Raw genomic sequence first — 13,663 nt, forward strand, 5'->3', positions numbered from 1 at the left:
GTCGGGCGTCACGTCGCTCCGTGCAAGGCGCAATGCCTCAGTCGCGGCTCTTGCTCCGTGATCGCGGGCAATCCACATCTCAATCGCCGCCCCGAGACCATGCATTTCGGTGGCCATTCTAGGCGCGCAGAGTTCGATATATCGGATGTGAACTTCGTTATAAGGAATATGTTTCCCATGTATTTCCGTAACTGAATTATTTTTGTTCGATATATAGCATAATTCGCTCTACCCGGGTTCGTTATAGCCGGGTTTGACTGTATGCAGAGGGAAAACAAAAACCGAAACTAGCATAGACAAGAAACAAAGACGAGATAAGTCACTAGCCAAGCCAGCCGTAGTAAAGTTTGTTTTGGCGCGCGGGGGGAATGAGAAACTGTACGTAGCTCACAGATTTATGCGAGCGACCTCCACCTTCAAAATGTATAAAAGTACGTATTCCATCCCCTTCAATATCGGTTGCGACGAATCGCAAACCAGTGAGGCAAGTGTCTTGCGTAATGCGTCATCTGTGCTAACCTCGCCGATTACTGAAGTTAGCTCGAACAATGCGACCTGTCGGATCGGCTATGTGCATAGTCCAGCTCATCTGTTAGAATGTGACAAGCTTCCCCGAGTTCGACGTCGATGTCTTCTCGTTCATGGACTCCTAAAGGCGTATAACCTCGTCAACTTGATGCAGCCTATTCAGCCGTGCCCGGCCAGTCGCGAGGATCTGTGCACCTTCCATTCTGAAGACTACGTCGATTTTCTCGAAACTTGCGAAGCAGCGCCGGATTTAGACTCGGAAGACATCGCAAGTCAAGCTAAGGAGTACAACCTGGTGGATGATTGCGCTCCACCGCAGCGGCTGCTCACGCTAGTGAAACACATTGCTGGTGGTACGTTAGCGGCTGCGCGTGCTCTAGTGAAGCGCACCTGTGGTGTTGCCATCCACTGGGAAGGCGGCTGGCACCACGCTCACAGAAGCGAGGCTGCTGGCTTCTGCTACGTGAATGACGTCGTCCTCGGGATACTGCGGCTTCGTAAAAAGTTCGGTCGGGTCCTGTACATCGACCTTGACGTTCATCACGGTGACGGCGTGCAGGGAGCGTTCGCCGGCACCGACAAGGTGATGACCGTGTCGGTTCACCAGTACGAACCCGGGTTCTACCCTGGTACGGGGGCTGCCAGTGACATCGGGTTTGGATTAGGTCGTGGTTACTCGGTCAACTTGCCACTTCGGAGTGGCGCGAATGACTCCACTTTCGTGCGCGTGGTGTCGTCTGTAATAAGCGAAATCAGGGTGCTGTACCGGCCGGACGCCATTGTGTGCCAGTGCGGTGCGGACGGCCTGTCTGGCGATCCCCTCGGTGCGTGGAATCTGACCCCAGTCGCGTTCGTGCAGTGCGTCCGCCTTGTCAAAAGCTGGGGACTCCCGCTGCTCCTGCTCGGTGGTGGCGGCTACTCGTCTGCTAACGCGGCGCGCTGCTGGACTGCGGTCACCGCGGCGTTGTTGGGCCAGGAGCTGGATGAAGATATCCCGGAGCACCACTTCCTTATGATGTACGGACCGGGCTACGAGCTCACTCTGGAGTCTGGCTGCCGACCCGATCTAAATGATGCCTCGTACGTTGACGCGCTGTTGGATGGTGTGATGAAACAATTGCATCACACGTTCAGGTCTTGAAAAACAACACTCGCCATATTTGTGTTGTGTCGTTCTGGCTTGTGGCTTCATGGACATGGTGCCTTTTCTTATACCCCTGTCAAACGGGCCTATTAAGTGCACTTCCAGAGTGCACTTGGCTAAAATGTCATTCGGGAGCAGCTAAACGCGAATGACACTTTACAGGGAACGCACTTTAAGCTGAGTGTGTTCCCCAAAAACACGTTACCGAGGCCAGCTCGCCGAGTGAGTAATCTCGTGAGCAGAAGTCCGAACGGAAAAATAACCTAAAACCGCGAGCGTTTGGATGATAATAAGTAACGTGAAAGGTTAATTATAGATATATTGCTTATTTACTTTTACAAAAAGAGAAGCAGCGACGAAAAACAAGAAAATAACCTCTCTCTCAACACTGTGCCAGCCCCGCCTGGTGGGATTTTTCTCCATGGCAGTGGTTCTCGTAGGTGGTTTCTTGTGACCCTGTGATTGTAATCCCGCTTCAGCCTCCTCTGTTATATTCCAGGCTTTCAGATAATTTCCCCCAAACGATAATACTGCTGTTATTCGCTGCGCAGTGTATAACAGGAAAGATATCAGCGCCGGTGTTCAGTCGCCGTCCCGACTCCTTTTTTTGTGGACTTGTGCGAGGCACGGATTGCGATTTCGAACAGTGCAAACATAACGAAATGTTTACAATATTTATCACGTGATAAATTTCAAGTAATTTTGCGTAATATTTACGCCGGCTATCGTCACTGGCATCACGGCGAAAAGCACTTTATTTCGTCGCTTAGCAGCGCGCAGCCGAAGTGTCACTTGAGAAGCCCGAGTGCACTCGGCGTAAGTGCATTTAAATAGGCACGTTTGGCAGGGGTATTACTAACGGATGTCACAAAGGCAGAATTGGGGAGCAGCTGGGGAGTGATGCCCATCCTGCGGTCCTATTGAACGTAACCAAATTTTTAGGGCCAACCACGAGATATGGATTGAAGGCTTTTCTCTTTTGAACAGGCAGAGCTACCTCCTTAAACACTGCTGTGAGTGTCCTAGCCACAGTCTACATTCTAGCGTACACTACATTGGTCCCTTTCACTGTTCTCGTATACTCCAGTGTTGTCTTTCTGTTGCCAGCCTCACTGAAAATGATGCGCAGGAGATTAACAAGAATTGTCTTTCAACAGCATGTTCACTCTCCTGTCCTCAACCAGCATACAGCTAGTTTTAGAATGCAGTAGTCTAATGGTACCTGTGTTAGTTTCAAAACCTGAAACTCCAACTACAGATGGAATTACAAAGTTGAAGAGCACTTAACATGTAGGGTTGCTCGTTTTCGGGTAAAACTCGATTTTACCCTATTTTCACACGTCGAACGTGCTTCAGACGAATCGGGTTAAGCCCGATTTCTCCCCGAATTAATCTTTTCAAAGTAGCGACCTGTACAACTGTGCGCTGATGGTCCGCTGTTCTCAAACAGTACTTGCTGAAAGCAAGCCCCACAAATATGGCTGTCGAACTTGTTGAGTATTGGCATGGCTCTACCGCTCGCTAGCCCAGGCGGGAACATGTAGCACTGATACTGTTGTGCCTAGCTAATGGAAGCTGTGACGTCGAGAGAACATTTCCCTGGCTGCGAAATGTTCAACAATCGTACAGATCTTGAATGGAGACCCACATGTTGCGCATGCAGATGATAATGTATGTAAACAATGATATATGCGTAAAAAATTGATGACCAGCTTTTCGTGAGAAACGTGTTTTGTTTCTTGGAGGTTATCAATGCGTGTTACTGTCATCACTGCTGATTAATTTCCGAAAAATGCCAAATTTCGGTGAGCATTTGCTAGAAGAGCCTGATGTGCTGGGCCGGCCCTCATCTCATTTGATGCCCTGGACGAAATGCTTCCAAAGCGACCCCCCCGCCCTCCTGTTCGTCAAACCTATTTTTACAGCAAACCTGTCTATGGCTAGAATCCAGCAGACCGTCTCCGACTACAGAGCGATGTCGACAATAATAATGCCACGCAAGCATAGCGCCATTTTCTGGTGCCCACTCAAATCCGTGTAATCGTAAAACTGTTGCCGTTGCATTCCGCGTAAGGAAAAAATAAAAAAATAATAAAGACGTCCCAGGGCCTTCATATTATGGTGTAACACAGCTTATATTGCCCCTGAAGAGATGTCTTCTCAGCAAGAAATTTGTGCTTAGAGGTGAAGACGACTTTATTTGCATTTAATTGTAAGCTCGCTTTTCCACATTGTGTGTTGCACAGTGAAGCATGTCCGTCTGCAGAGAGGGTATGACTACAGAAAACGGCTATAACTCCTTTTTCATTGAAACTATCCCAAAATCGATGAAACTATCCCAAATTATATGACAGTTAGCTTCTAAGAGGGCTCTGCCGTTACGCGGAATTTTATTTACGTTTCAAAATTACATATATACTTCACAATGAAGTTGAATTTCCATCTGCTGTCAATACATGGGCTCATTATGGGAGGGAAATGGGCAGCCCATGTTTGTCCGGGTGAATAAAACTATAGTCCGTCCAAGTTTCATTCATGTAATTAACCAAAAAGTATGCCCAATCGCAAATTTCAAACAAACGCGTTTTGTTTTGTGCACTCCTTAGACTGCGCCCCAGTAAAAGCATATTGTCGCTCACGTTGAGACTCGGCACCACAGCTTCGCTGGCCATCCGTCTTCACAGAGCGGAAGGACACTGAATTTCTTTTAAAGCGAAAACTTTCTTAGCGGTACCGATGGCGTCCTGCAAAAAAACTAATGCGTTTCCCCATTGACTGGTTGGCCGACCGAAAAGCCCTAATAAAAATATGAGGAAATGGTCGTAGGGCCTTCATATCTTGATACAAGACACTTAAATTGCTCCTCCTAGCAATGCCTTTGTGTTTACAGGTGAAACCGACTTCCAATGTATCGGTATCAGACCGACGTAATGTCTATCCAGCAAGGCGAATTACCTAGAGGGAAGGAATATAAATATTTGGGAGTGTGGATAAACGAAGGGGATAACTACTTAAGTACTCACGAGGGGCAACTTAAGGTTAAGGGAAAGCGAAATACAGCTATAATGAAGCATAGAGCTCTGTGGGGGTATAACAAATATGAAGTAGTAAGAGGAATGTGGAAAGTAGTAATGGTTCCGGGCCTCACGTTTGCGAATGCTGTACTCTGCTTAAAATCAGACGTTCTATCAGGCCTTGAAGTAAACCAGAGAACGGTAGGACGTTTGGCCTTAGGCGCGCATGGAAAAACAACTAACGAAGCAGTTCAGGGAGATATGGGCTGGGCGTCGTTTGAAGTTAGAGAAGCTCAAAGTAAAATATGCTTTGAGATGAGGTTGAGGGCAATGGATCAACGAAGGTGGGCAGCTAAGGTTTTTAGGTACCTATACTTGAAAAGCGTGGACACGCAGTGGTTAAGGAAGACTAGACGGCTAACGATGAAATACGGAAAGAACAGTGGGGAATCCAAAACAGCCAAGGCAACCAAAAAAGAGGCAAGGCAGATTGAAACGAATAAATGGAGGGAAAAAATGGAAGCTAAAACGTCGTTAGAGATGTACAGGGCTGAGAAGATGAACATCAGAAAGGAAAATTTCTACGATAATTCCCAGGGCAGTGCTTTGCTTTTTGAGGCTAGAGCAGGTTGCCTGCGAACTAAGAGTTTTGTGGGGAAGTATTCACAAAATGATGGGGTATGTGTGGTCTGCGGAAAAGAAACAGAAACTATGCGGCACATAGTGTTAGAATGTGAGGGTATCCATACAAATCTACATGAAGGGAATATTGGGCTTTCAGAAGCCCTAGGATTTAAGGGTATCAGAGAGGAAGTTAACTTCAAGGCTGTCGAGGGGATGAAAAGAAGATTAGAATGCTGGTGGACGAAAAGCAGAGAGGGGAATATTGCCTAGGACAGTTACGACCTGTAACAGGGAAAAGAAAGTATTTCGGGCCTAATAAGCTTTAGGGCCTGCCATAAGCAGCGCTAGAATTAAACCAAGAGTGTAAAACATGGTTATATTAGTCCTTTTTGGTAAGATGACATGTCATCACCCCGCTTCAAAGGGGAAACCAATAGGAATCATTATCATCATCATGGTGTAAGCTTGGTCATTGTAAGCTGGCTTCCCCACATCGCCTGTCCTGCAGTGAAGCATGGCCACCTACGGAGGGAGTGTGATTACAGAAAAGGGCTCTAACTCTTGTTACCAAAAGTATCCCGAAACCAATTACAGGCCCACTCTACATTCGTGAAACTGGGCTCCTATTCAGTCAAAACGGCCAGTTTAAAATCGCGAAAAAGGAACGGTTCTGGATAATACAATCGTGCATCCATCATGGAGTGCAATAGTATTCATCTTCGCAGCGCACAAATAATGGGACAAAGGGGAGGATAACACTGGACAAGCGGTGAATCAAAACTAAAATTTTTTATTGAAGAGACACAAACAGAAAGTCATTGAAGGTATAAAACAGATAAAAACTTGACACATGAACCCATTAAAAGCAACTGCGCAGGCACACGTTCTCATGTACCGCTCTCATCAAGATATGCAAATTCTGCATCTAAAAGCGACAAAGACGAGCTAACGGAAAGATCCCTGTGGCTGCAACGTACTGCTGACGGGCTATGACAAAAAAAAAAAAAGCCGGCCTTCTGAGATATGTTGGGAGGGACGCGGCTTCCAAAGGGGCCTTCCGGACACTGTGCCAATCAGTGTCCCTGTGAGAAGGCATGCCCTTTCGCGACGCAAAGCCTGCTTTCTTTTCAAGCAGAACTGAACCATGCAAAATACCATAGACCAGACCCCAGCGAAGCTAATGTTTTTGGGTGCACTATGGAACACAGCCCACGGCTGTTCTCCCAAAGCACACTTCAAAGGCGGCACTGGATGCAGTCAGTGGATACAAAAGGGAAAAGGCGTTCTCCCCCGCTGGATTTAACAAAAGCCAGAATGGGCCCTGCAACGCCCGCGAAAAAAACGAATCAGACTGCGGTCGTGGTCTGTCGAAATTGTCAGGACAACTGGCCGACAGCAGCTCCACCAGCTGAAGCTATCTTCAAACAAACCAGGCTACTCCGAAGCATCACCACCACCCTTCAACAGAGCCTGGCATCTCACAACACAAAGCACTGCCCCAGCACCGACGGGGAAAGCGACGCCTCCAGCTGCACATGCCGATAACCATCTCCCATCTGCTTTGGCCCCTGAAGCGCCCGAAAAATGGGGTTTCATGTGGCAGCGACAGCACCCTGACCTCCACCAAACGCTCTTCTAAAGGGGGAAAACATTATGTCTGTGCGGCATGGGAACGCGGCTTCCGGCGGAGGTTTCGGGCGCCTGCTCCACACAGTGTTTGTTTGCAGTACCGAAAAAGCATCGAAAAAGCCCAAGCCCATGCACACCTCTAATATCAGCGAAATGCGGAAGCGGGGGTCTTAGTACTAAAGAACTAAAACAGCGGGTGCGCTAGCTCCAGTTAAACAGCTCAGGTAACATATTGACAGAAGGACAAAGTTTCAGCGTTAAACTTGGTGACAGTGGAGGGAGTTTTGGCTTTGGCATAGAAAATGCACATATATTATTTTGATAATCGTGAATTTATTCAGTGGTGTATAAAAGTGCCTTGGCTGCGGTCTGGGGTTTGCGCAGCACTTTTCCTCTCACACATGGGCAAAATTTGGGGCCAGATGATTGTTGTCAGTATGAGGACAACCTCCTCAAGAAATGTTGTACACAGTGCAAGGTTTGTCAGCTATAGGATAGATCAGGTTAGTTAGCCTAATACCAAAATTAGGCTTTCTTGTACTTAAAGGGCATTCTTCATTCTCTTCTGCTTCACTCTAAAACGTTCAGCACACGCCAGCAATTTTAGCATTTCTGTCTTTCTTTTCTTTGACAAACATCCCTGCTTAGAAATGTTCATAAGAGAAGACAGCTGCAGCCATGGGTTGCCGTAATACAGTTTTTCTTCAGTTTGTTTGCAACACGGGAGGGCGGAGATTTCAATTGAATCCAAAGAATCTCAGGGATGCCTTCCACGGGGCAAAGCCCACAACATCAGCCTCTGCTCGATCAATAAATGTTTGTTCTCTTTCTCTCTCGTGAAACAAAACCAACCCAGGCTTTAAAATAATGCCAGAACCTGGAAATGTAGCCTCTCTTTCCAAAGTAGCCAAACCATTGCACGAATTTTTTTCCCATATCCATGCACACAGTAACAATCGTAGTAACAAAAATCGTTATTTACTGAAAAATAAGGTCAATTCAATTTTGTGCGTCACTTTTTTTCTGGCTTAAGTATAGCGTTCTTTTCGGGCCGTTAACTTTGTGACAAGGCGCCCTTTCAGCACAAGTTTTGTTCTTGTTTCAAAATTTTGTTTAAGCGTAAGTGTCGGAAGGCAAAAGCTACACTTGAGTTAGTTTTGTGAATGCGGTCTCCTGAAGCCTGTTCAGGCAGTTTCTCAGAAGGCCAATTGCACCTTCGCACCCTCGTTTTGGCTGTGAAATCGTGTGTCCATTTTTCTCGGTATAATCCTGATAATTTGGGATTATTTGGACACAGGCGTTTTCTCCCTCACTTCAAAGTGCACCGCTGTAGTCTCTTCTTTTGATGGATGGAAGGCGGAGCTGGGTGGGCAGAAGAGAGAGGGCGGGGACGTGGTGCGGGCATTCAGTGAAGGTCGGCGCCCCCTTTTCACTGGCACCCTGGGCGACCATCCTGGTCGCTTAAGACCCCGGCACTGTCCACCCGATTTCCGACTTGAAACAAGACCAATTTTAGCGTGTTAGAGTTAAGAAGCTCGTAGTCCTTTCTGATAAAATAAATAGAGTGCATTACTTATTACATCTGTAGATTTCTGCCGAAAAAACCTGAATTTCGGAGTGGTGTTGCAAAAACCCCGATTTATCCCCGATTATGAGTGAAAAATAGCCACTGATTTTTACACCCCGATTTTAAAAAATATAAAACCCGAAAATGAGAAACCCTATTTACATGCTGAGTTAGAATGTACCTTGTTTCTTCTGCCAGGACGGGCCCTCTGCCATGCTTTGCATGGTATAAGACTGCAAGTTTCTACTTTGTGTCTTTCTGCACCTCTGCAGCCTTCAACTTGGCATGTAATTATGTAGACAGAAAAAAGAAAAACTACCACTGTACTTTGTACTACTGCGTTAGCTGTGATTAATGAATGCCTGCTTTTTGCTTGTAACATACTTTACGTTAAGCATGGCCGTACTGAAGCAATGCTATGCCAGGAGACCAATGAAGAATGTGTTGAAGGATTCCAGGTCTATGTAAAATAACAAGTGCTTGTTTAGCAAGCTTTCACCTAAGCTACTTAAAAGAAATATATAAATAAACTTTCACACATTTTCTAACAAACATATACTGCTCGCAATGAAATGTGGGTAAAAGTACTACGTTGTTTGGACAGTTACCACAAAGTGGCTTTTCCTGCAATGTGGCTGTCTGGACTACGATTAAAAGCTCATGTCATGTTGAGGCAAACTGCAAATTCGGTCTTGTTCTACTTTTTATGATTCACCTACAATTTTCACCACAAAATCATAGCTCAGCTGCACTTTCAGAAAATTCCTTTCAAATGAACGTCTATCAACTTCCCGCACACTGCAGTAAGCCCGCTTGACGCTGCACCCCAGTTACATCAGGCCGCTAGTAGTGCATAAAAAGGTAACCGCATGGAGTGATTTTTGTGAGCGACGCGACAAGCGGAACTCAAGTTTGCCGTGGACTAGTGGTGCCGGCGACAGCTGGTTGCTGTCGCCGACACTACAAAATACACTGCCACTCGGCCACTCCGTCGCTGTTGCTTGCTTGTGGGCTGCTTCTGGACAGCCAGACACAAGTGACAGCAACAGGGTGGCCCGGTGGCAGTGTATTTTGTAGTGTCGGCGACAGAAACCAGCTGTCGCCGGCACCACTAGTCCACGGCAAACTTGAGTTCCGCTTGTCGCGTCGCTCACAAAAATCACTCCATGCGGTTACCCTTTAAGTAAACCTACACAGACAAAATAACCTGGAGCCCTTTAATACTCCATGCTTATAATCTAAATTTTTCTTCTCTGCGTTAAATCTCCAATCAGATCATTTTCAGAATCCCAAAGCATTGGTACCCTGATGGTAATCAAATATTTTTTTGCCACTACCAGCATCACCATTGTCATTTCTGATACTGGCTCACAGGGAATTTCGCCTTGTCTTAAAACGTTTATCCACCCTGCAGTAGCCTGTAACCTCATGAATGTGCTCAGTACTTTCAGTCTTGAGAAATTATGATCTCACTTTGCATAGTTTCCTTTATAAACCTCTGCTGATCCTTTTCTGCAGTATAATTCTCGTTCTACAGACCTTGTTATATCTTTCCCGCCATACATAGAATTAAACGTCATTTATCTTTCCTGCAAGGACTCGTTTCACCTGCAATCCTCCACTGATGATCGCTCTGTACCTTAAATGCATCTGCCTGTAAAAAAAAAAGCTGAACCCATTCAGCTGGCATCATCGACAAACACCTATTACAGCGCACCCATCCTCCACGCTATTTCTCCTACCCAATACCCCTCACCTGTTACTTCTTCCCCTCTCTTAACGCTACCTACCACATGGTGCAAACTTGACAAAGCACCCCATTGCTCTCTCCCAATCCCAACCCTTCCCCAGAGCAGTGGGAGGGCCTGATGACCAGCTCCCATCACGTTGACCAGATCCTTCTGGTCACCCATGCCACGGCTGCAGCCAAGGTCCAAGGGTACCTGGACTGAGGCGAACCCACCCCACCGAGTGGTGGCTATATCACCACCATTTGCTCGAATAAACGTTTATCTCTCTGTTTCTCTCTCTCAAACTGGTCTTTTGCACTTACATAGTGAAGGGCTGCGGATTAATACGTTTGCTGTGGCATGTCTTTTTGAGGGGTTGTTTTACGTGCGGAGTGACCCACCAGCAGGCCATTCGGCATATCTTCCAGGTGCGGAGTGACCCACCGGTGTGTCACATGCCTATGCCTATTTCATTTGCTTCAAAAGAGATGGTGCTGCAATCTTTCTTGCCGGAGTTTGGCGCGTTTATTTGAAAATGCTAAAATGTTTGCGAGCAGCAGGAAATGTGAGTGAAGCGTATTTCAAGAACTGTGGCAAAATGTTGGCGAGCAACAGAATAGAAAAATAGGCCGCCACTCTGCTCCTTGCAAACAATAGCGCTGCCCCACGTTCAATGCAATAAATATACAATTATACATCATTTGCATTTTCGAACTCGGGTGGCAGCACATTACGGAGCGTTCTTGAGCGTGGGTCACCGGTGAGTCACACTGCACGCAGCATGAAAACGTTCTTATTGAGTGCATCGTGGGTCACCGGTGGCTCATGGCGTTTAACACCATAAAAGTATTCTTCTGGCTATTTAAAACCTCATGCAACAAGAATGCTATCGCTACGTTCAAGCGTGGTGAAGTTATCACATCCGCAAGCAGATGCATGCTCGTAACTTCGCTGCCGCATAGGAGGAGCACAGGCCGTGACCCACCGGTGACCCACAATACAGTGAACGTGTTAGTTTGCATCACCTAGACACCGTTAAAGGGGCCGTGAAGACAGAAAACAACTTTGTTCAGTTTGAGAGAACTAGCCTTTGGTAACTGATTTGGCTCCATCACGATGGACGTTTTTTTAACTGAAAAAACACAAGAAACAAGAAGGAAGTTCCATATTTTGTGCTAAAGTGATGCAACATGGGCGCACATTTTTATCAGCGTGTAACTGCACGTTAGCATTCAAGTGAAACGATCAACCGAAACTAGAGGCCCCACTACAATTGCCCAGTCAGGTTTTTCGATGGTGGTTTGGGCCAGCGGCTGCCAATTGCACAAACAAGATTCTTTGACGTAGAAAAATCGCCAGAAAGTGACCGGGGAGGCGCCACTGCTTCATATTATTTCTTTAATAATACCTCGATCTTTTCTTCGAAGTTTGGAATAAAATTAGTAGCATTTTTTGGGGGGTCAAAGCAACCTTCCTAGTGAGCCAAACTAGCATTTTGTCTTCATGGCTCCTTTAATGGGAGCCAAAGTCTTGTACACTCAGCCATTTTTGTTTTTTGCCACCTCAGTCAAGAATTAAACCTGGAACCTCGTGCTGAGCACTGCAACACCTCACCCACTGCGTTTGATGGATCCATCCTTGTCTCGATCTGATGTAATTCTGGGGCTACACTAACATTTCGTAGGCATCTAGTATTTAAAGCATTGTTGCCCTGTTCAGCATGAAACTGTACGTGATTTGCGGTAATCGTTTCCCCCGGCAATCATTTTCCCCAGCAATTCAGCTGCAAAAAAAACTTCTGATGGGCTGATTTCACCGTGCCAAGTGTTCAGGCATGTGGCTTTGACATGGGCCACGATGCCCACAGCTCTTGTCCTTTGGCGTTAGATCGTGTTTTTTTGGTAGTTTCGCCCATCAGATAACAACCTTGTGGGAGCAACTGTGATAGCCATTCAAACCACTGCGACAAGCCCCTGTGATAATGTTGCATTAAACAACAGTTCCTTTTGTGCGTGCCAAAATAAATTCAGGATTAGTTTCTCTTTCAAAGGAGCAGAAACGACCCGCCACTGCTTCCCAGGATCCCGCTTATCAATCCACACCCTCACATTTTGTGGATGTGGAGTTCATAGGGGTGAAGGTGGCAGTGCATTGTGATGCCTGTACGGACAACGTTTCCTTCAGAGCCAGCAGGCACGCATGATGTTTCACAATGAAGTTCTGTTCCTCAAAAACCTGCGTAGTAGAGGCAGAAGCAAGATTCAGACAAAAACAGACTTCTCCTCACTAACGCGAGGAGTGAACTGAGGAGTGGAAATTCAAGGAGTGGCTCTCCTGAAGAGGGAGAGGAGTGAGGAGGGAGTGAGGAGCAGAATCACGATCCTGCTTGGGACACTGCTGTGTCATTGTTCTATAGTCATCCGCCTCTAGACACTGCTTTCCTGCGGGATGGGCCACTACTTCCTTTTATGAGTCGATGATGGAACTTGTGCAAGTTGGAGAAGGGGTCGTCTCTGTCAGTGTTGTTTTTCACACTTTTAACCCTGATTAAGCCTGTTATGAGCCGGACCTTGAGCCCAATCGTGATTCCATGTTCTCGTGCTAGTGAGAGCCACTCGTGATGGTAACAGGGACAATGCAATGTGACTTGGGTTCATAGGTGTGGGGAGGTCATTCCTTACAGCAAGGCGTACATCATGTGCCTTGATGAAGTCCTCCTCCTCAAGAACAAGTATAAGCAACTTTCATGAGGAGCTTTGACGCGGCATATCTCCTATAAACAAACTGAGATGCTTTTTGACCACCGTGGAGGGCACAGCAAGCAGGATAAGGTTGTGATGGAGGGATTCCATGACGTACATACATAATAAACAAATTTTTCATTGGAACTAAGCTAGCTGGAAATACAAACCTCAACAGGCTTTGCGGGGTCGATAGCATCATGAAAACAGCAATGACATCAGTCTAATTATCACATAGTGATGCGAAAGCCTGGTGGCGTATTATTTTATGGACTGCTAACAAGAGCAATCTTGGAATGCTCTACCTGGTAAGGGTTTATACTGTCAATGGTGCAGGTGCTGAAACGCTTCTCCCCTCAGCCCCTTCCTATATTAGTTAATGCGCACTAGTCAGTGCATATGTATACGAATTTTCTATGTAAAATGTGAACTGCCTCCACAAAGCGTTGAATAAATTTTCCTGAAATAAAATTGTGACTGTGTAAATGCTGTGTGTAGTGTTTTACATCTCGGTCATAAACATTTTACTCGTCTGTACATGCAAGAGCACCAATGTAATGTCACTGGGTTACAACAGCCTATAAGTACATTGCAGACAATTTCAATGGAATCCTGAAGATCTGCGCAAGTTTTTGAATTATGATTGTGATTTCAAGTACTTCTTGCCTCAACGTGTTCACCGCAGT

At 46.2% G+C, this 13,663-nt stretch overlaps 1 protein-coding gene across 1 annotated transcript; it reads left to right on the forward strand.

The window, feature by feature from the left end:
• The first annotated feature begins 324 nt into the window (after nucleotides 1–324).
• On the forward strand, nucleotides 325–4,587 carry LOC144143019 (histone deacetylase 8-like). Its single transcript, XM_077674843.1, has one exon. The coding sequence runs from the start codon at nucleotides 398–400 to the stop codon at nucleotides 1,667–1,669; it is 1,272 nt and encodes a 423-aa protein (XP_077530969.1). The 5' UTR covers nucleotides 325–397; the 3' UTR covers nucleotides 1,670–4,587.
• The last annotated feature ends 9,076 nt before the right edge of the window (nucleotides 4,588–13,663 follow it).

The sequence above is a fragment of the Haemaphysalis longicornis genome, unplaced genomic scaffold, assembly GCF_048455015.1.
Source record: "Haemaphysalis longicornis isolate Haplotype H1 unplaced genomic scaffold, Haemaphysalis longicornis Haplotype H1 scaffold_1, whole genome shotgun sequence".
In the NCBI taxonomy this organism is placed as follows: Eukaryota; Metazoa; Arthropoda; class Arachnida; order Ixodida; family Ixodidae; genus Haemaphysalis; species Haemaphysalis longicornis.

Coding starts and splice junctions, on each gene's coding strand:
- LOC144143019 (XM_077674843.1), top strand. CDS start 398: ATGCGAGCGACCTCCACCTTCAAAATGTATAAAAGTACGTATTCCATC.